The sequence below is a fragment of the Mizuhopecten yessoensis genome, unplaced genomic scaffold (assembly GCF_002113885.1).
Source record: "Mizuhopecten yessoensis strain PY_sf001 unplaced genomic scaffold, ASM211388v2 scaffold7453, whole genome shotgun sequence".
In the NCBI taxonomy this organism is placed as follows: Eukaryota; Metazoa; Mollusca; class Bivalvia; order Pectinida; family Pectinidae; genus Mizuhopecten; species Mizuhopecten yessoensis.
Genome location: NW_018407055.1, coordinates 13,961 through 37,402, shown reverse-complemented (window position 1 = coordinate 37,402; position 23,442 = coordinate 13,961). Strand labels below are relative to the sequence as shown.

The 23,442-nt window shown below is 37.5% G+C and overlaps 1 protein-coding gene across 1 annotated transcript; it reads right to left on the bottom strand.

The window, feature by feature from the left end:
- Nucleotides 1-1,504: 1,504 nt before the first annotated feature.
- Nucleotides 1,505-19,641, bottom strand: LOC110453554 (fibrocystin-L-like). The gene is made up of 16 exons (XM_021502531.1): nt 19,590-19,641; nt 17,566-17,623; nt 17,147-17,234; nt 16,944-16,994; nt 14,603-14,685; nt 14,304-14,343; nt 12,934-13,004; nt 11,500-11,610; nt 11,062-11,151; nt 7,989-8,254; nt 7,285-7,355; nt 6,745-7,016; nt 5,395-5,541; nt 3,766-3,920; nt 1,637-1,703; nt 1,505-1,545 (listed from the first exon to the last, which is right to left on the bottom strand). The coding sequence occupies exons 3-16, from the start codon at nt 17,185-17,187 to the stop codon at nt 1,505-1,507; spliced, it is 1,506 nt and encodes a 501-aa protein (XP_021358206.1). The 5' UTR covers nt 17,188-17,234; nt 17,566-17,623; nt 19,590-19,641.
- Nucleotides 19,642-23,442: the final 3,801 nt, after the last annotated feature.

Sequence of the window (23,442 nt, the reverse complement as noted above, 5' to 3'; positions counted from 1 at the left end):
GTTTCAAAGATATCCGTTGAAAAATTTAGGAGGAGATTGCCGGACAAAAATCAAAGACTAAAATAAACAAAAGGCAATACCTTTTGCAAAAATTGTCGAATCAAAATTCTTTTCGAGGAAAAACACAACAACATATCATGATTATTTAGGCTACAAAGTTTCAAAGAAATCCGCCAAACAATGTAGAAGGAGATATCCGAACCAAAAATCAAATACTTAAATGAAGGGCAATTACGTTTGGATAAATGATCGAATCAAAATTATTTTATGGGGGACACAACTTCATATCATGATTAAAATGTATACCAAATTTCAAAGAGATCAGTGGAAAAATGTAGGTTTGGTTTCATTTTGTTAAACGTCCTATTAACAGCTAAGGTCACTTAAGGAGTGCCTGCCGTGTGTGAAAGATGCATGCGTGTAGTGTATTTTGGGAGGCTGCGATATGATCAGTGGAAAAATGTAGTAGGAGATTGCCGGACAAACAAAATTTTACGCCGGCCGGACGGACGACGTCATACCATAATACTCCCGTCAAATTAGACGGGCGTATAAAAATCATTCTGGACGCTTTAATTGTTCAGAAGATGCCATTTAAAGATTTCAACATAGTTGACTATGTGACCTTGACTAAAAGCAAATGTCATCAGTTTGAATATACTTGCACGCATGTTACTGGCAAAATATCATCATCTTAGTCCTTTTGGTTATTAGGAAGACGTGTTGTTTAAAGGTTTTTGAGACAACTCACCCTGCTACCATGCATATGTGCAAAGGTTCTTTTAGTTATTCAGAAGGAGTCTGTTAAAGGTTTTCAAGACAATTGACCCACGAGAACTTGAATATGACGCAGGTCATCTCTTTGAACAAAGTTGGTTGCCCTTCATCCCCGCATGCGTTTTGCCAAATATCATCTCCCTCGGCCTTTTGGTTTTTCAGAAAGGTAGTTTAAAAGTATTTTTAAAGATAATTGACTCCTTTGACCTTGAACATTAGGCATGGTAATTCATTTAAACAGATTTGGTAGCCCGATATGCCACAATGTGATTGGCCAAATATTATTGTTGAAAGCTTTTTTTAAGATAATTGACCCCATTTGACCTTGATTATAAGTCTTGAACATCCATTTGAACACATTTAGTAGCTCTTTATGTCAGAATGTGATTGGCACATACGTTGTTTATTGATTTTAATGATTTGACCCCACTGACCTCGAAATATGCGAAGGTCATTCATTTGAACACACTTGGTGGTCCTTCATCACAGCATGTTACTGATCAAATAACATAACCCTAAGCCTCTTCGTTATTCATAAGTTGTCTAAAGTAAAGATTAACTCTCACTTCGCCCTCATAATATGATTAAACATGCGACGTCAAGTCAATCGTCATTCCGTATAACTCTATATGTATCGTCCTTGGGTTCATATTTACCGTCGGATTTATCGTCAGATGAATTTTAGGACTTTCAGAATATGCATCATGTAGGAGATAATAGGGATTCTTTAACGCTCCTTTTCCGCAAAAAGCTTGCTGATGATTTGTCCTGTACCGAATATACCAATACCAATTTATCCAATATCCCCTCATATATGTCGGTATCGATGAAGAGTCATCCATGTTGTAAAATAACACACTCTTTTTAGGTTCGGTCCAGTATGCTGGACACCGTGCTGTGAATAATTGATCAATGGCATCTTCAACCTGAAAAATAATAACACGAAGCGTTAATAACAATTGTTTGAACTGAACAAATAGTAATGAGAGATTTTCACTGACGGCCAACTTGTGGAATAACTAAAATTGAGAAACTAAATAGGGACGTTAAAGCAGCACTTAACCTATAACCAGACTGATTTTAACCGACCAAAGACTGTAACGGGCTTTTCAGGTAATGTTACCTGATCTTAATTTTGATACAGGGTCATGTCGGAATAATTGGAAATGAAATTTGTTTTTGTATTGTTTCACGGCCCTTCAACAGAGCGACTCATTTAGGGCCAAACAACAGTCACATAAAGGGTTAAAATGTGTATCAACAGTGAAGATCGAGAAAAGAATACACCCGATGTTACCCAATGCTGTATCGTAAGAGGCGACTATGTATGAGCCCCCTGCAGAATTGGAGATTTGCTTTTGTATCGTCTACGAGGGAACACCAAAAGCGACTTAAATAATCTGCTGCACCTCTTGCTATATTTTGGATCTTGGTATTTCTTTCTACTTCTTACTATCTTTTATTTCCTAGCGCATTGCTTGCCAACACCTAACGTTTGACTTTAATGTTGAACGTTAGCCCAGGTGAGGCAGGCAATGAGTTTTCTCCACAGGCCGGAACATACGAAAGACCTTCAAAATGGAAGTTATTATTCCTTGCTAAACGGTCAGCTGTAAGGGTAATGGCAACAACTGGCTTCAGATTTTCACTGACGGCCAACCTGTGGAATAACTAAAATTGAGAAACTAGATAGGAACGTTAACGCAGTACTTAAGCTATTACCGGAATTTATAACAGACTGACTTTAACCGACCAAAGAATGTAACGGGCTCTTCAGGTTTTGTTACCTGATCTTAATTTTGATGTCGGAATAATTGGAAATGATTTATTTTTTTTGTATTGTTTCACGGCCCATCAACAGAGCGACTCATTTAGGGCCATACAACATTCACATAAAAGGTACCTTGATTAAAACCAGTGCATTCGATCAAACAAGGTTTGACTGTAAATGGCTGATAACAAAAAGGTTAAGTCTTCTTTCCGTAACTTGTAACGATGTGTGACGTAGGTATTTGTTTCAGTGGTAAAATGAAGCTTCTCGTAGCTACACCCCTTCAGGTCGGAGAACGAGAAAAGAATACACCCGATGTTACCCAATGCTATATCGTAAGAGGCGACCTACGTTGAGCCCCCTGCAGAATTGGAGATTTGCTTTTGTATCGTCTATGACGGAACACCAAAAGCGACTAAAATAATCTGCTTCACCTCTTGCAATATTTAGGATCTTGATATTTCTTTCTATCTCTTAATATCTTTTATTTCCTATCGCATTTCTTGCCAACACCTAACGTTTGGCTTTTAATGTTGAAGATAAGCCCAGGGGAGGCAGGCAATGAGTTTTGTCCACAGGCAGGACACAAACAAGTCCTTCGAAATGGTAGTTATTATTCCTTGCTGAACGTTCAGCAGTAAGGGTAATGGCAACAACTTGTTCACCCGTTGTCAGTATAATGTCACTGTGTGGAATGCTGTGCTGGGTGTTTTCGGCATGGTTTTTCAGTGAAAAGGCACTATACAGTTGGCATCAGATCCTGCCGAAGACACCCAGCAGGACAACCCACCCGATCACATTGTACTGACAACGGGCGAACTAGTCGTCCCACTCCTAAATGGCTAGGCGTTAAACAGGAGAAGAAACTACCATTTTTACAGATTCTCGGCCAGGGGACAGAACCTAAAGCCTTTCTCACAGGGGCAGAGGCTGAACTAAAGGCCAAAAGTGAGGTATTGTCAAGTGAGACATTAAAAAGAAGAAAGTTGTTTAGAAAGAAGAAAAAACATAAGATTCCAAATTAAGTCGCCTCTTACGATCATGCAATGGGAGAAGCAGGTACAATTAGTACGCCCTACCTGCAGGGACCCTCTTAATGTCCAAGCCATCACTAGAAGTAGACATCTCTATAAACCGCGTTCACCAATTGTCATCAGGAAATGGTATACGAATTTACGCCTCAATGATTGTCTATTCTTAAAATAGACTTGGTATACCTGTGCTTGTGATGGATCACTGTCTATTAAAGGTGCAGGTGTACCGGCCATAAACAGTCCTATCTTTTTACCGCTCGGCCGGCCGTCTCTTGTTTTTAGTACTTCGATGGGAATAGACCCTGATAAATCCCTTATTTCGAGTAAAGGGAAACTACCTGAAAAATATAAACATGTCAAAAAGAAGAAGTCGATAATATATCAAACAGCAATTAAACCTTCATATCTATACGGCAAATGTATTATCTTTGACGACGTGAATATAATTTCACAAATTGAACAAATACAATACAAGAGATGTGCAAATAAGGATTTTAGTTGTCTACGATTCAAAATATTATATTTTAAATGACTGCACTTCAAAACTACAAAGTTAGCGATCAACTTAGTTTTAGTTTAGTTTATTCCTTATAAACAGCTAGGATCATTTAAGCACATGCCTCAATGTATGTTACATTTTGATTAACGTCAAATTAACAGCTTAAGCCATATAAGGATGTGCCTCTATGTATGTTGAGTATGTGTGGTTGTGTGAATATGATACGTTTGTGTAATGTTCTCCTTGTGATTTCACCTAGTAACATAATACTGACAGCAGGTAAACAAATGCTTGCGATGACCCGAAATGCTGAAAAAGCAGGGAATAACAACTGTATTTTTTTTAGGATTTTGGTAAATTGTATGTCACAGTCTGGGGGACAAAACTCATAGCATACCCAACTCGGTTTCTTCAATATCCATTATCAGAAGAAACAGCAGAGAGCCCCTTATTCTATAAATGTTCCACATTAGTTGCCTTTTTAGACATGTTTTGAAATACAACCGGAAAATTCTTTCTCCCATCCGTGAGGACTCAATGTGTGCTGGAGGCGATGCGCTTTTGTATTTGCCTTTCTGGACAGCTGACTTTTAAGTGCTACCTCATGGTTCGGCTTTTTTTTGTTTACCGTCCCGTCCTATTAACAGCTAATGTCTTTTAAGGAGTTGTGTATGCGTGCATGTGGGAATGTGTGCCGGAGACGGGGTATGTTGGGGCATTTGCCTCCTTGTGATAGCGCGGATCTGATGCCGTCTTTAGAGTGCTATCTCACTAAAATACCATGCCGAAGGCACCCTTCGCAACATTCCGCCCGGCCACAGTATACTGACAACGGGTGAACCAGTTGTTGCTTTTACCCTGAATGCTAAACTTTAAGCAGAGAATAACAATAACCATTTTTGAGGACTTTGATATGTTCCGGCATACAAGATTGTGTATCAGTAATCCGTTTTACAAGGTTTGACGTTGATTAGTTTATAGTTACAAAATGTATTTAACAGATAACGAACAGTTGACGGAAAGATTTAAATTCAAGTGCAATAATTCTCTTTGAATTAACCAAGAAAAAACAGGATTGTTTAGCATTCACCTTTCTAACCATGTTTCAAGTTTATCGGTTAAAAGTTAATCGGTGGGTGTTACTGACGAAATTAATGATTAACGCATCTGGAGAAAAGTATACAAATGTAATTCATATGGACCTTATGGTACCTTAACAGTGAGTATCCTTCCAATCTGATAGCAAATAATAAGTACAAACTACATGGAAACATCTTAAAATATTATTCAACGTGTTAAACAAGGTATATCACCTCTCTCAGATATGAAGGTAACGGTGTACTTTAACCCTTCACCATGGGAAGTCATGTTGACAGACACAGTCTCAGATGCATCAATTACCGGAAGGGCCTGCAGAGCATTCCTTATTTCAATCGCCGGGGCACCAACAATGAGGATCTCTGAAAATGTAAAGAAGTCATATTGTGTCATTTGTTTTACTTGAAAAAGAGAATTTTCTGCATGGGGACAGATTTGTTTTTTTGTTTTTGTTTTTGTACTGTTTGATGACCCCTTATCACTTATCGTTCAAAACTAGGGCTAAACGTTAGCTATTGCTAAAGAAGGCGCTGGATTTGTTTAAGTTGTATATGTTTCACGTCGTATTAACAGTTCAGGTCATTGGAGAACACCCGTGCATGTTTAAGGACATAATAAGCCGCTTTATCTCACAGCATGACCGTAAGAGGCGACAACTCTTGAAGGGGACGTGGCAGAGACCAACAATGATATGATGCCCCCATTGCAACACTTCCGTTTCTTATCATTTCTTTCCGGGCTTTTCTATCTTCTTTCTATACCAGGCGGTGTCTCCCTAAGCACTCGTTCTTATGACTATGGCAGTTGGGTGGACTTTTAAGGATGTGCCTCCATATGTGTGATGTATGCGTAATTTAGTGCACGTGTGCCGCCAGAGTCGGGTAATGTTAATGTATCTGTCTTTTTGCAATACCGCGGATCTGATGCCGACTTGTAGAGTGTTGCACTAGTAAACCTAGTTGTATCAATACCCTTAAATGCATTGCGTGAAGCCTGGAATAACAGCTACCATTTGAAAGACTTTCGTACAGTCCGGCCAGGTGACAGAATGTATTGTCTGCCCCACTTAGGCTAGCATTAAACACAAAAGGCAAAATATTACAAATGTTGTGAAGAGGGCAGCAGATATGTTCTGGGTTTTTTTCAATGTCCTAGCAGAGAACGCAGAAGAAAACCCCTGATTCTGCAGAGATCCCCACGTTTGTCGCTATTTAAAATATGTAATGGGATACAACAGGCCTATTCTTTCTCCAAACCTGTAGGGGAGAGGAAAGCGCGATTATAAATGTCATAGTAAGAAAAGATACAGTCCTCATTTTTGTAATTGTAGCAGAAAATCAACGCTTGCTTTCTTCAAATCCCCCTTGATTATAAAGGCTTATATTTCCATTAAAGCAGCTTAAATAATTGCACGTAAAGATAATGTTAGACCTTTGATCGGGCTACATCATTTCAGGTGTATATTGCTGCGAAGTAATAACGCAAGTAAGTTACTAATATTTTGTATGTGTTGTTTGCCAATCGCAATTGCTTTCATGGCTAATGATCCGTTGATAAATGTTTACCCGTATAAACACCGTACATTCCCAACCGAAACCTCCCCTCGTTTGCGTCTACAATTATTTGCTGCTGTTCGTGAACGGCTGTTTGGTTGATGATGTCTGGAATCGTTATTCTTTGTTTCTCGTTCTCAGTGCTAGTCCAAAAGTGTATTCGTTGTTGCTCCTGTTGCACGTTCCCAGCCATGTGGTGATTGACTATGCTATCTAAATGCCGAACCGCCACATTCACGGCCGTTGCACTAGTGCTTTGTCTAAACAACACTTCCATGTAGTAACTGTAACAACAAGGAAACCAGTGTACATATGCCTCTAAATTGTATCGTGTGCAAAATCCAAAATTTAGATAGTCAAGTGAAGAGAAGTTATATCAATAAAATATTAGTCATAGTAAAATTTGTTTTAAAATGCATACGACAGTTAAGTACACCTAGCACGCGAAAATGTGTTGTAGAAGTATATAGACATCACAGTTGATGATTGAGCATGCTAAAAGTATGAATTAATATTTACCTAATATCTTGCACAACGTTATACAACACTAACCTTTGATTTGAATGTAGTAAAATGGCACGAGTTGTGTCTGTGTATCCGATATCTCTATCAATTTCCAGCTTCTAAAGAGAACAAAAAAACAAGAAACTAATGAAGCATTCGCATGTTTAAACGCGTATCAAACGAAAGAAAACGATAACGCCTGGCATAGAGAACATTTAAAAATAACGATTTTATTGATAGTATATGTATATGTCATTTATTGTCAAACAACGCCAACATAGACGTTCTCAAACCCATAAAACTTAGCAATTAAAAAAAAAATAGAATACGAAAAAGTTGTAATATTTAACATTATCGCATTTTCCACGTATCTTTCTAAGTCGGCCCTATATATCATATTTGTTTTATATCAGAGTAAGACCTTTTTCTATCATCCCGTTGTAGGATGAGTGCTGCTTTAGTGGTCCTGTCTACTCAATTTTGATTTTCTTCGGACAGATATCAAAATTCAGTTAAGAAGACAGACTATCAAATCTGTTTTACTTTTGATAATGTTCAAATGCTTGCTTTGGATTGCTTTCTCATTAGAGCCATTTTTAAAGACTTCGTATGTCTTTTGAGCGATCGTTCGATAGCGAGACCAAAGATATAAATAGCTTTATTTGTTTTGATTTGATAAAAATAATGCAACTTTTGGATCGCGCAGCTGAATATAATTGAAGCTTAGCATTATATAACAAACGTGAACTTACCACATTTGCTGGATCTGTATCCGTACTAAGGTAGAACTGTACTCCTGCAGCTGACGTGATAACAAACCGATATTGACCATCAAAAGGGGGATAGAAAAACCCTCTCATTCGGTTGACATAGCTGCTAGATGTATTGTAACCGGGGATGCGTGTTGTATCAGAGAACGATGTTTGATAGTCACTCGCGCTCTCATTCAAATTCATTACCTTTTCTAGGTTGCTTTCGTGTGTGTCCTTCCAGGACTCAACACTGACTCCTCTGTTTCCTTGAAAAAACACAACAAACATTAATTAAATTCCCATGATTTCACAAGCTTAAATTGGTTTAATTTTGTTTAACGTCATATTTACAGCTAAGGTCAGTTGAGGACGTGATTCCGTGTGTGTAGTGTATTCGGGCTTGCGTGTGTGTATACAAGAGACAGGGTATGTTGGTGTGGTTGCCTCCTCGTGCACGAATCTGATGCTGACTTTATGGTGCTATCTCACATAAATGCCATGCCGATGGCACTAAGCACAGCATTTCGCTCGGTAACATTAAACTGACAACGGGCGTACCAGTTTTTACCATTTCCCTCAATGTTGAACGTTCAGCAGGTAGTACCAACTACCATTTTAAAGGACTTACATATGTGGTGTTTCCAAGCAAGGCGCTTAGAAAATAAAAGGCAGTTACAAAGAAAGATAAAGATACTAAATATTGCAATCGGCACAGCCGATTATTTTTTGTCGATTTTGTGTCCCAAAATAAAGGCCACCAAGGCGTATCCCAAATTCTACTAGGAGTTAGCGCGTTAGCTGCCTCCTACGATACATGCAGTGGGTAACAGTAGGTCTATCGTAACTATTTGAAGGAATGTTGAAGGTATGGTTTTCTGACGTCAAAATTATAACGTTAATTACCACTTAAAGTCACTGACAAAATATTATCTCAATATTATATATAATCACAATATTGCATGCGTTACACATGTTTCCTATCAATTTCTTTTTACAATTAATGTAAGTCAAACTGATAATATGACACAGTGTTATTGTGTTATCCCATATATGGTGCTATCTTTTGAAGTATTAAACTGCTTTGTTTGGATTTCTAGATTTAACGTCCTATCAACAACTTAGGTGCGTACAATATATGTCCATGTTAGTGCTAGAGGAAATGTCCTTCCTTGGGAAAGCGTAGACTTCATGTCGACTTTAAAATCCTACCTTTCTCAAAAACAGTAAGTGTTTCATAATAGAATATTATCGTCGTTAATTTCATCTCTTTTTACCAATTGGCAACCCATGAAGGTCGGGGATCAGGAAAATATACCTGATGTTACGCACTGCATTTATCGTATTAGTCGACTTATTTGGCGACCCTCTGCAGAATTTGGGGTTTGCATTTGTGCCTTCTATTTGGGGACACAAAAGCGATCAAAATATATCTGCTACACCCATTTCAAATATGTGGTATCTTTTTATTTTCTCTACTTCCAACTACCCTTTATATCCTAGCGCCTTGCTTGGCAACACCTCACTTTTGGTTTTCAAGTTAAATGTTTGCCCAGATGAGGAAGGCAATGGGTTCTGTCATTAGGCCGGGACATACTGAAGTCCCTAGAAATGGGAGCTGTTACTCTCTATGCTTAGCAGTCATCAAGGCAGTAATGGCAACAACTGGTTGTCAGTATAATGTGACTGGGCTAAACGCTATGCCTTAGGCATATTTTTTTAGTGTGAAAGTACTCTGATGTCGGCATCAGTTCGTAGAGACAAACACGAAAATATCGCAGCCTCCCAAAACACACAATCATTCACTACACACATGCATCTTGCACACAGGGGAGGCCGTCCTTTAATGACCATAGCTGTTGATAGGACATTCAAGAATACCAAACCAAGCTAAACAAATGTTCGTGATTGTCTCCTTGTGATAGCGCGGAACTGGTGGCGACTTTATAGTACTACCTCACTGAAACATACTGCCAAAACACCCATCAGGACACCCCTCACGGTCACATTATACTGACAACGGGCGAACCAGTCTTCCCACGCCTAATTTGTCGAGCGTTAAGCAGGAGTAGAAACTACCATTTTTACAGACTTTGGCAAGTCTCGGCCAGAGGACAGAATCCAAAGCCTTCCACACAGGGGCGAACGCTCAACTAAAGGCCAAAATATAGGCGTTTTCAAGGGAGAAATTAGGAAGAAGAAAGTTGTTAAGAAAGAAGAGAAAATATAAATTCGCAGATTTAGTCGCCTCCTACGATCATGCAATGGGGGCAGCAGGTACAATTATTACGCCCTACCTCTAGAGACAAAGTCTTTAAATGACCAAAGCTGTTGATAGGATGTTAAACGAAATAAGCTATGGGGCTGTATCGCACACCTTGATATGTGTAAAGTACCCAAAATGAGGAAAAGATTATCATTCCATTGTATGTACATATGCAATTTCAGAAAGATCTATCCAGTATTTCTGGACATAAAGCGAGAACAAACTTTAAATGTCAAAATCCAAGATGGCAGCCTGGTTGCCAATTTGTTTAAGTGAACACACCCAAATAATAACAGGCACTACAAGACAATTTGATGGAGACATAATTGGTATAAAATCCCGTAATTCCTATGGTAGAGAAAGGATTTCGACGGTTTTACCTCTATTTCTTCCCCTATTGGGCTCCTTTGCTTTTCTCCTAGGGGGACAAACATATCGTTTATACAAAATAGAGTGCTCATGGCCTAAGGATGCTCCATTTTCCCTATTGGGTCTTGCCTTCTGCCCCAAAGGAAACAACGCCTTATGTTTAATCAAGATTAAACCCCCTTTACAAAAGGATTAAGTCAACTGAGCCATTTAAATCTGATAACGTTTACAAATAAAAAGGTAGACGGACACCGCGCCACGGTATTAGCTCATCGGTCCTTCAAACCGGATGAGCTGAAAAGATGATTGTAAAGCTTTTGCTAACTTGTTCGATTTCGGAACGCAATACCATTGTGGCTCTTTGTAAATAAAAGGTTTGAAACCTTAATTGTTCGCAAACATTTTTGCCGTTCTAGTTTTAGTTACAAGTTTATTGTTTACCTGGGTAGTGTTGATGGGGTATTTCTGGTTTCCGGGCTGTTTTACAAATGATTGTTGTGGCATTGATAGTTATCACACGACATCGTGTATCTGGAAAAAAAATTATCCATATTGAACAAAACGGCATCCGTATCATGGGAACAAGACAATAAACAGTAGGTATTGTCAATGAAATAAATAGAACATATAATATACATATATTAACACTTTTTTGTTTGTTTGTTTGATTTTGTTTAACGTCCTATTAACAGCTAAGGTCATTTAAGGACGGCCTCCCCTGTGTGCAAGATGCATGCGTGTAGTGTATGTGTGTGTGTTATATTAACACGGGGTGTTTACAACTGTGACTAGGAATCTAAAACGCAGGAAAAGCAATTTAACTAATATAAATTTTAATGTTTTTGCATAAAATTGAAAACCAAACTTAAATATACATACCCCCAACTTTGACAACTGCCTCAGTACTGGTCTCGTCAAAAACACTCCCAGATATGGTTATAACTGTTCCTCCCTCTGTACTACCAAGTGATGGAGTAACTGAGTTTATTTCTACAGGAAACAAATAAATAAATCAGTGAATATAGCAACATTTTTGGTAGAACATGACAACAAATATTTCAGCCAAACATTGGATTGGTTATATAGGTCTGAATGCCTGCCAACAGCCTAGAGCAATTAGGGACGTGCCTCCGTGTGTTTGTGTGCTTGAGGCAGGGTATATTGGTGCAATTGTCTCCTGGCTATAGGATGGATCTGATGTCGGCTTCAAAGAATTGTGAGTTATGCACGTAAAAGAATGAATTAATAGGGTATAAATCTCACTGTTATGGACCAAATAAAGCTGTATACAAAATATAATTACCAATGACTCCTGGTCGTTTGAAAGAACATTTGAATTATTTTCAATGAATTTCCCTCTGTGTCCTACACAAAAGGATCATTCATTTAAACAAACCTAATGGCACTTTTGTTATTGAAAAAGGGGTCAGTAACAAAGGTTTATACATATTTATTAGACCCAAGTTACTTTGATAATGGGCAAATAGCATTTGTTTGAATATTTGCTTGTGGCCGTTTATATAAGAACGCAATTGGCCAAATATCATGAAAATGGACGTTTGGTTATTGAAAAGAGGTCATCTTAGGGTTTATACGCATTAAACCCATGTCACTTTAAAAGAGGATCAAGGTCATTGATATAAACAAACCTCGTAGCCCTTCATCCTGGCATGCCACTGTTTGGAAACATTTGATTCCTGTGACCTTAAAATTGGGTCAAGGTCAATCATTTGAACTCAAATGAAAACCCTTCATCCAAGCATGCTACAGGCATGATATCATTACTTTAGTACTTCTTGTTATTAAGACGAAATTGTTTTAAGAATTTTAAACATTTAAACCCATTGACCTGGAAATTAAGTCAAAGTCAGTCTTTTGAAAAATAAAATAAAAAATACCATCACCTTGATACTCCTGGTTATTTAGAGAAAGTTATTCGAACATTTTTACGAATCTGACCCCGGTAACCTTGAAACTTGCTCAAGGTCATTTATTTGAACAAACAGTGTAGCCCTTCTTTCAGTTTTCTACTGGCCATTACCCTTGGCCTATTTGTTAGCAAGAAGTCATTTAGGTAAAAAGATGACATTGGACAACGGATACTGCACCATGGTATCTTCGGGCCCGGTGACTTTATGATAACCTAGTAAAAACATAGAAAGATCGGCGTACCAGTTTGTACGACATTGAGAAAGGGTATTTCTGTATTGATTTATTGGCTATAATTCCCCTCCAAAATGTTTCTTTTACCACTTATGACAAATACAATACATCCGTACGTGTATTAGTAAGTAACATTGATCTTCAACATACCTGCATAACTCTGGAACATGAATATCTGACCGTTTCGGGATACTCGATAAAGATTCAAATCTGTCTTTGATCTGTGAATTCAAAACATATAAACAAACTATTTCACTTAAAAGAAAAGAATAGTTTTGTCTGCTTTTAACATCGAGTACAATGGACCGTTCTCTAACTTAAACGGTAGGGGCACTCAGATACAAATTGTATTCTATATCCTATTTGTGGTTGATTTACTTGAACCGTTTCTCAATATCCAAAGTTTACATTCACTTACGCTCTCCGCTTTTTCTTATTTTGTTGTAATTTTCAATTAATAGATCGGGTTGGTTGTACAGGATTTAACATCCTACCAACAAATAGGGTAATTTAAGGACGTGCCTCGATGTGTGTTGTGCATTTGTTGCCGGATACAGGGTATGTTGGTAAAGATGCTTCATTTTGATAGCGCTGGCCTGATGCCGACTTTTAGAGTGCTACATGTACCTAACTAAAATACCATGCCGAAGGTGGCGACATTAAAATCTTGTGACATCTTTCTGCATACTTAACCAATAACAAGAGCTACCATTTCTATGGGCATTTTGAGTCGCCTTATTGATAACAGCAGGTTATCGGTCCCCGACCTGCAGGAAAGGTCCTAGATTAAAGATCTTAAACAGGTGAGCAATACAGGCCCATTCTTTTTTGTTTTTGTTTTGTGTTGGTTAAAATTAACTGTTCGGATATTTAAGGACGTATGTGGAGGCATTATGTTCCATGGTGTAATTGCCTCCTTGCAGTTTAGCAGATCTTATGTCCAAAATTGTAATTGCTGAAGCTTTGAAAATAGAGGAACGAATTGGTAAACAACAGATAGAAGATGTATTATAAACAACATGCGATGATTCTCTTTCTCCTCGACCTTAGAGCAGTCAGTGTGTGAAGATGCTCACAGAAAAAGACTTGTCATTAATCAATATTATAGTTTATTTACATCGGCTGTTCATGGTGTAATTCCAGGTATGCAATAAATTTCAAGAATACATTTCCTGAACTAAATCCATTAAATTGCGTATGCAGATGATATAAGATTTGAATTTCGTTCGGAAAGGTGAGTATTATTTTAGTAAATTATGAATGAAAATGAACTTGGTTTCGCAAGTCCTAACTAGCTAGCACCAATGCAGTAACACCGAAGAGATCAAATTGATCCGCTGTATTTATTACCCTTTACCACTCTTGAAAGTCTTGTTAGGTCCTCACTTAGTACACAAATACTCTTTTCGTCGAATGACCTCACTGCAGCGATAACATGTTCTGTATGTTTCAATAAATTTGTGGTGACAATTGTATTGACCTACAATACAATGTTCGGGTTTTGAGTTGTATACACTTACCTTCCACGAGCTGTTAACGTGTAGCTAACATTCAAATTTCCTGTAAAAGTGTTTAAACGAAACTTACAAATATATCAAAAAAGATGCAATATCAATAACTCTGAGTACGAAACAATATGCTCATGTCTCATGATAGCTCGAAAATATCCCAATACAATGTGCGGATTTTTGAAAAACAATAAGACAGTTTATGACGATCAATCGTATAAAACAACGTATATGTCTTTTAGTATAGCAATTGAAAACATTTGTTTCCTTTAAAATGTTAGAGATAATGAGAGACGTAACGAACAGTTTACCTATTTTTGATCCTAATTTACTCATCTTGCAGGTCAAGACACCTTGTTTACTTTCCCCGCTATCGTCCAGAATGATACCATTGCTTCATGTAGGGCATTGAAAAAAAACATTCAAACATTAGATATAGTTTAAGGTACGATTTAGAAAGGGATACAGGGACAATGGGACAATAAGAACGTTTTCTTCATAATCTCATTCCTCAAAAAACTTTTCATGAAAACATAGCTTAATAACAATGAACAATGCATGTGGCAAAATTGACAAGAGACGATGGTTTCCTGGTATTATTTATCAGAAGTGAAGAAATCTTTCATACAACACGTTTTAGCGGCAATTGACGGTTTGGGTTATACTTTGATTTACGTCCTATTAACATCTAAGGTCATTTAAGGACCTGTTAACACATGCACGCATTCACAACACAAATGGAGGAACGTCCTTAAATGACCTCAGCTGTCGATAGGACGTTAATGAATATACACCCAAACAAATCTTGGCTGTTTATAACATGTAAACAAGATTAACGTCTTTACAAGAGACAATGGTGTCCCAAGAAAGAACAAAAACAAGAGGCCCAATAGGTCTGAATCGCTCACCTGGTATTAATCTCACCCTTGTAATATTAAAAGTGGACTAATATACAGCTGCAGGTAAACTATCTGTGTCCGATTCATTTGAATGTATTAAATAATTTAAACAAATAACGCATGTGACCTGGAAAGTCGAACCAGGACATTTATTTGAACAGAGTGTATAGCCTTTCGTCCCAGCATGCTTCTGGCCAAATATCATTACCACGGACCTTTTGAATTTTCTGAACAAGTCATTTAAAGTTTCAAACATATTTGATCCCTGTGACCTTGAATATGAGCGAAAGTAATTAATTTGAGAAATTTGGTATCCTTCATCCAAACATCTAACTGGCAAAATATCATAACCCTAGGACTATATGTAATCCAGAAGTAGTCGTTTAAAGATTTTAAACATATTTGACTCCTGCGACCATGGATATATGTCAAGGTCATTCGTTAAAACTGTGTTGCCTTTTAACTCAGCATGCTACTGGTCAAATACCATTAAGCTAGACCTCTTGGTTATTGAGAAGAAGTTGTTTAAAGGTTTTAAACATTTCACCTATGTGACCTTGAAAGTAGATGAAGGTCATCTGTTTAAACAAACTTGGTAGCCCTTTATCTTAGCATGCTACTGGCCAAGTATCATAATCCTAGGCCTTTTGGGTATTAGGTAGAAGTTGTTTAAAGGTTTTAAACATTTCACCTATGTGACCTTGAAAATGGGTGAAGGTCATTTGTTTGAACAAACTTGGTAGCCCTTTATCTTAGCATGCTATTCACCAAATATCATTATCCTAGGCATTTTGCTTATTGAGAATAAGTTGTTTAAGGGGTTTTAATATGTTTGACCCCTGTGACCTTGAACATAAGCGAAGGTCATTGTTTGGACAGACTTGGTAGCCCTTCATCCAAGCATGATACGGGCCAAGTATCATAATCCTAGGCCTTTTGGTTATTAGGTAGAAGTTGTTTAAAGGTTATCAATATGTTTGACCCCTTTTATCTTGAAAATGGGTGAAGGTCATTTGTTTGAGCAAACTTGGTAACCCTTATCTGAGCATTATACTGATCAAATATCATAATTCTGGGACCATTGGGTATTCAGGAGAAGTTGTTCAAATATTTTGACATATTTGATCTCCTGTGACCTTGAAAAGGAATGAAGGTCATTCATTTGAACAAACTTGGTATCCCTTGATTCCAGCATCCTACTGGCCAAATATCATCATACTAGGCCTTTTGGATACTGAGAAGAAGTTTTGTTTAAAGTAAAAAGTTGACGACGACGGACGCAGCACCATGGCATAAGCTCACTTGCCCTTTCGGACAGGTGAGCTAAAAATCAAAAAGAACCAACATCTTGTATTCGACAAATAAGAATTGGTTGGTCTTAGTATCCTTGTACGTTAACAAGATATTGGTATTTATTGCATAATACGGTATCCATGTAATGAATGATTTTATGTATTGAACGTACGTACATGTTCGAAATTTTCCTTACTGTGGATCGAGAAAGCATAAAAAATAATTGTTTCACCATGAGGTAGGTTTTGAAGGCACCCAGCACATGAATGCTACTGAAAGGTAACTAAACTTTAGATTAATGGATAGGCTGGTTAAACTTACGAAGCAGGACAGCACGGGGACAGTATCAAGGACTTAATACGGAAATATCACTGGAATGAAATAATATACATATTATATTAAATGCACAATGTACGTATATTGTTCCTGACCGGCGTATCTAGGGTGCATATGAACTTACCTCTGACCATTAGAAGATGTTATTTCACAGATATCGCCTCCTGCTGTGACCCTGCAAAATAAAAGTTCTGAGTACATGTGACGTCCAGGAATAAAAATCAATAAATGCTCTTAAAAAACATTGGATATAATTGGTTTAAAGTATTCCATAAAATACCGATTGATAATATATTTCGAATAATCCTAAGCATTTTCTATACGCACCTTGCTACATCATCTGTGTCTCCATTAGTGCTGGCGTTCATGCCGTATTTAGAAGTAAATATTTGTCCTCTTATGGTCAACAACGTTCCTGAAGAGAGACAGCACATAATTGGTTGGTATCCGCTTATTTGAAAATGAATTACTAAGTAATAAAAATCTTGGTCAAGGTGACGGGACAACTGATAGGAAGTTCATTATATAACACTTTTGATTTAATATCAACTAATATTGTAAGCGCGAGAATACAGTCAAGCGATACATGTATATCCTGTTCGTATATAGAAAGGTTATTGATACTACCAATAGATGGGAACTAATTATCCGCGGTGCAATGACATGTGCTACTTTCATCCTTTAAACGACACAAACATACATCTATAATAGTAATCGGTTAACATACACATTGTGTACGTACATACCTTGTGGACCTGACAAGGGACTGATCTGGCTGACTGTTGGCGTATATGTTGTATATGGCTTAAATAGATATATGTATGCAAGTATTAAGCATGGATAAATGAGGGTTTGGTTTCATTAGTTACAGACTAACAACAATGCGAAACAAAAATCTTCAATTGTGTACAATGTTAAATCATAACCTAATAGAAGTAGCATTTATTCTTGCATCATATTTTGATCAAAAATGTAACATTCTAACCAGCAAAGACTTTTGTATAAAATATAAAATCAACTGAATAAAAGAGGCCCTATGGGCCTGCATCGCTCACCTGGTATTAATCCCTCACTTGTAACCTTAAACGTAATCTAAACTTAAATTACAGGCAAAATATCAGTATTATTGTCATTCAAAAGAACTTGTTAAAATATTTTTAAACATTTTACCCCTGTGACCTTGAAAGGTCATTTCATTGCACAATCTTTATATCCCTTCATCTCAGCATGCAACTTGCCAAATATCACCACCCTAGCTTTTTGTTGATTGAGATTAGGTCAGTTAAAGGCTTACACATATTTTACCAAAAGTGACCTTGAAAAAAGATCAATATCATTCAAATAACTTGATAGCCCTTCATCCAAGCGTGCTACTGGACAAATTGCAACATTCTAATCATCATGGTTATTCAAGTGACCAAGATTATAAGTCAAGGTCACAAACTTGGTAGTCCTTAATCATAGCAAGCTACTGGTCATATATCAACATTCTAGGCCTTATGGCTGTTTAGAAGTTTTTAAAGTTTTAAAACATATTTGATACATGTGACCTTGAATATAGGTCAAGGTCATTCATTTGAACAAAACAGGTAGCCCTATATCACAGCATGCTACTGGCCTGATATCATCATATTGGGCCGTTTGGTTTTTCAGAAGAAGTCGTTTAACTATTTTGAACATATTTTACCCCTGTGACCTTGAATATACTGCAAAGTCATCACCCTATGCCTTTTGGTTATTAACAAGAAGTTGTTTAAAATTTAAATTTCGACGCCGGACGATGGATGCCGCGCTTTGAAAATGCATTCATATCTACATATCTATCATACCGTGTACATTAATGGTCTCTTACGGCATAAAGTGGGTTACAACAGGCCTATTATTTTCCCTGAAAAGAACGCGTAGATGTTGTATAACTTCAAGTTTAGCCTTTTTAATTGTCTTTGTAGAACATTATAATATAAATATTAAAGTTTCACAAGTTTGTTTGGGGTTAAACGTTATCGCAATAGCCAGTCATATGCAGACGAGTGCACAGGCAGACACCACCTGACGCAGAAAGTTTACAAAAATGAATGACCAGTATCCGATCTTTTTAGAATAATAATTGTCAATTATAATATACTCTGTTATACGTCGAACTTTGCTTTTGCAGTGTTATCTTACTCATGGACAATGGAAGTCGCTTAAAAAAATTACTCCGCCCATGAAAATTATCACTCACCAAAAAGGTAAAGAAAACAGCACTATGTTATTGGAGCAGAAAATGACCAGTATAGTTAAACTACTTTTTAGCCCCCACCGGTTCCCGTTATCTTTTTGTTGAAAATGTATCTGATTTATAGGCACTTTATACAGTCATTACTTGCAATTCTATTTGGGTACGCTTGTGCTTGTGCTTGTGTCAGGCGAGCCGTCGCGGGAACATATTCGTTCAATACAATACACGACTACCCAGATATATATTGTAGAACAAAGCATATACATTATAGCAAGAAATAGCCTTTCAATAATGATACATTTAATGAAACACGATCCACCAGACCGAGGATCGAGAAAATAATACACCTGCTGTTATCACTGCATGTATCGTAAGACATAACTAAGTTTGGAACCCCCTGCAGTATTTGTAATTTGCGTTTGTGCCCTCTTCGTGGCAACACAAAAGTGACCAACATAAATCTGCTGCACCTATTGCTGTGATAGCACACCTTATGACAATACTCCCTAAACACAAATGGGATACATAATGCAAGACGTAACAACGTACTAGGTATCTACAGTCGCTATATCCTGAGTGACATGTCGGAATAACATCACCATCCACCGTAACCTTGATACTGAAGCGGTAAATTGGCATACCGGCCCTAAAATGAGACAAAATATTTATACAATTGTGTATAAAGACCGTTCCCTGATGCCATTACATTACGAAGCATATTTATAAAGTCATCAATGCACGATCGAAATGTTCATGTTATTTAAAATTATACGTAAGTTATGGGCCTGCATAGCTCATCCTCCATTAACTTCTCACATTCAAGATAAAAAGTCGACCAAGGTAAGATATACTTTATTAGCCAAATAAAGCTACAGGCTAAAAATCCTAACATATGACTCTTTGTTAGTTTAAACAACCTATTGCAAGATTTTAACACATTTTCCCCTTGTGACCTTGTAAGTCTAGCAAGGTCATTCAGTTGAAAACCTTGTTAGCTCTTTATCCGAAATATCATCACCCTTAGGCATTTGGTTGTTTGGTTTAATTTTATTTAACGTCCGGACAATTTACAGCTAAGGTCATTTAAGGATGTGCCTCCATGTGTGTAGTGTATGCGTGATTGCATATGTGTATGCAGGAACTAGTATATGTTGGGGTGCTCCCCTGCAGGTAGGGCGTAAGAATTGTACCTGCTGCCCCCAATTGCATGATCGTAAGAGGCGACTAAATTTGGGACCTTATCTCTTCTCTCCTTTCTAAATAACTTTCTTCTTCCTAATGTCTCCCTTGACAATGCCTCCCTTTTGGCCATTTGTTGAGCGTTCGCCCTGTGAGGAAGGCTTTGGGTTCTGTCCCCTGGCCGAGACATACCAAAGTCTTTAAAAATGGTAGTTTATACTCCTGCTTAACGCTCAGCAAAATAGGAGTGGGACGACTGGTTCGCCCGTTGTCAGTATAATGTGACTGGGTGGGGCGTACTGCTGGGTGTCTTCGGCAGTATGTTTCAGTGAGGAAGCACTATAAAGTCGGCATCAGTTCCGCGCTATCACAAGGAGACTAACACGAAAATATCGCAGCCTTCCAAAATACACACACATACACTACACGCATGCATCTTGCACACAGGACACCCCTACCCAGTCACATTATACGGACAACGGGCGAACCAGTCGTCCAACTCCTACTTTGCTGAACGTTAAGCAGGAGTAGAAACTACCCTTTTACAGACTATCTGCGAGGGGACAGAACATAAAGCCTTCCTCACAGGTGCGAACGCACAACTAAAAAGTGAGAATATGAATTCATCACATATATGTACATATATGAGGTTTCCATGTGTGATAAATTCTAACCAAGCTAACTACTCATTGTTTTTGCGACAAATTATACAAGGGTAGGTTAATTTCAAAAATGAAAAATATAAGAATGCAAATTAACAGTGTTTTAACCAGCATTGTAAAACTACACATGTATTAACTCACCGAGTAACGCATAGTATACGGGTTGTGGTTGTTTTTTCAAGGATGACATCACATGGAAACAGATAATGTCTATAAACGAAAAACACCTGGTTTCCTAGGTGTTCTGTTCCCGGAAAATGGTTAAACGAGTTCTTTGAAAATCCAGCTCCTTTGACGGTGATTTGTGTCCCTCCTCCAAAACTGCCCAAGTTTGGGTAAAAATTGGTTACATAGCCTGCAAACAAAACAAAATACCAGAAGATTTGATTTGACAAGATCTTCGTATTCCCTATCGGGGTTTGTGGCCAGAACATACCATCATGCTTATGTAACAAAGGTATAACAGTTTGCATGTATATACACCTGTTTGGTGTTTCGTTTTGTTAACACTATACGAGACGTCATCAGTTTTGAATGTATGTACATGTTAATTTATGTTCTGGTTTAGTACTCTTCAATTAATTGTTATCGTGTCGCTGACCTCGGACATCCCTTTATTCCCGCCACAATATTTTGAACACTACTTATGACCATTCTCTCACTCAGACTCTTAAGTCAAAGTAACAACTGTATATAAACTTAGGTTATCTGGATCGTTTTAGCTGTATATGTGAAGTTGTCTATATTTGGAGGTCCAATACCTCAGATTTATAATTTGATGGCTTTACGTCTCCGAACTTACTCGTCAAATAAAGACAGGTTCAGGGAACAATTTAATTCAGATTAATAGAATGCCTTGACCTTGACACGGTAGCATGCCACTCTAACCTGTCAAATAATACTGACAACATAATAAACATTCTCCATCTCCACCAAAGCTGATCGTCAAGCAGATAGCAAGCAGAACACATTTTAATAACTTCATTTTGTCTCATGATCCATATATTTACTTTTAATTATTTTTCTTTAGTCTTTCATAGATGAATAGATGAAGTCCAATTGGAAAAGTATCCAAAATGTGTTAATGCAGTTTTCGGTTTCCTGGTATGATAAATTAGGAATTTCACAACAAATAACAAACATGATATCAATTGTTTAGTTATGTAAATCCAATAACACATGCTGCAAAGGTGAACCACACTACCACTTATCATGACGCTATTGGCAGGAATACGGTCATAGTCAATGGTGGTTTCATGTTTCACTACAGTAGTGCAGCCATCACTGATTTAGAGGGATATTTTACTGTACTGTTATTATATATACCGCTGGTAGGCAAAACGATTAATGACGTATTTTTATAACACCTTAAATAAAACAAAAAGTCGCTCAAGGCGCCGTATATTTATCATTAAAATTGTTTCTGTTCGGAAATGCTGATGCATGAAATCCGAAATAATAGAGAAGGGGCCCAGAGGGCCTGTGTCGCCTGTTTCTTTTGTTACATAAAACTGACATATATAAATAACTTCAGACATAATATGGTAACTAGAAAATATAAAGTTTTAACATCTCTTAATCGGTTCTTAAGATATTGTTTGAAATTTGAAATTTTGATTTCGAAAGATTTTAACCCACGATCGCATTTGACCCATGTGACCTTGAAATAAGGTCAATTTCATTTTAATGAGAAAACTTTATAGCATTCCTTCCCAGGTACCTACTGGCCAAAATCATGACCTTGGGCCTTATAGAAATTGAGTAGAAGATTGTTAAAGCTTTTAACTCATGTTAACCTTAGACCTCCACTAGCACTTAAAGTTGACATGTGACCTCATTACTGCAATGGAAACGAGGATTCGCACTGTTGGTCTTCATAACCTGCCCAGGTAACATGACTGTAGTCCAAATGGTTCTTAGGTTATTGTTGTTTGAAGCACTATCTATATTTGATGCCTGTGACCTTGAAACTAAGTCAAGACCATTTTAATGAGGAAACTTTATAGCACCCCATCCAATGTACATACTGGCCAAAGTTTTTAACATATTTGACCCCTGTGACCTTGAAAGTAGGTCAAGGTAATTTTAATGAGAACACTTTATAGCACGCTATCCCAGGTACCAACTGCCTAAGTAGCATGACCCTGGGCCTTGGGAAGAAGATTGCTAAAGCTTTTAACCCATGTTGACCTTTCAACACAGACTAGCACTTAGAGTTGACCTTTGACCTCATTACTGTAATTTGGACAAATATTTGCACTGCTGGTCTTCATTACATACCCAAGCATCATGTGTCTAGTCGAAATGGTTTTTAGGATATTGTTTGGAGCTTTTATTATATTTGACCCCTGTGAACTAAAAAAGTTGGTCAAGGTCATTTTAATGCATTTTTATTTTAACACTCCATCCAAGGTACATACTGGCCAAATGGCATGACCCTTGGCCTTATGAAACTTGAGAAAAAGATTGTTAAAGATTTTAAACCATGTTGACATTTGAACCCAGACTAGCACCAAGTTGACCTTTTACTGCAATGAAGAAAAAGTTTCACACAGCCTGTC

Bases quoted from the DNA above. Each gene is read 5' to 3' on its own strand.
- LOC110453554 (XM_021502531.1), bottom strand. From the start codon at position 17,187: ATGAACGCCAGCACTAATGGAGACACAGATGATGTAGCAAG. The intron at 11,611-12,933 runs GTATGTTGAAGA...TGTTTCCTGTAG, and splicing joins CATGTTCCAGAGTTATGCAG to AAATAAACTCAGTTACTCCA. The intron at 8,255-11,061 runs GTAAACAATAAA...TGTTTTTTCAAG, and splicing joins ACCCCATCAACACTACCCAG to GAAACAGAGGAGTCAGTGTT.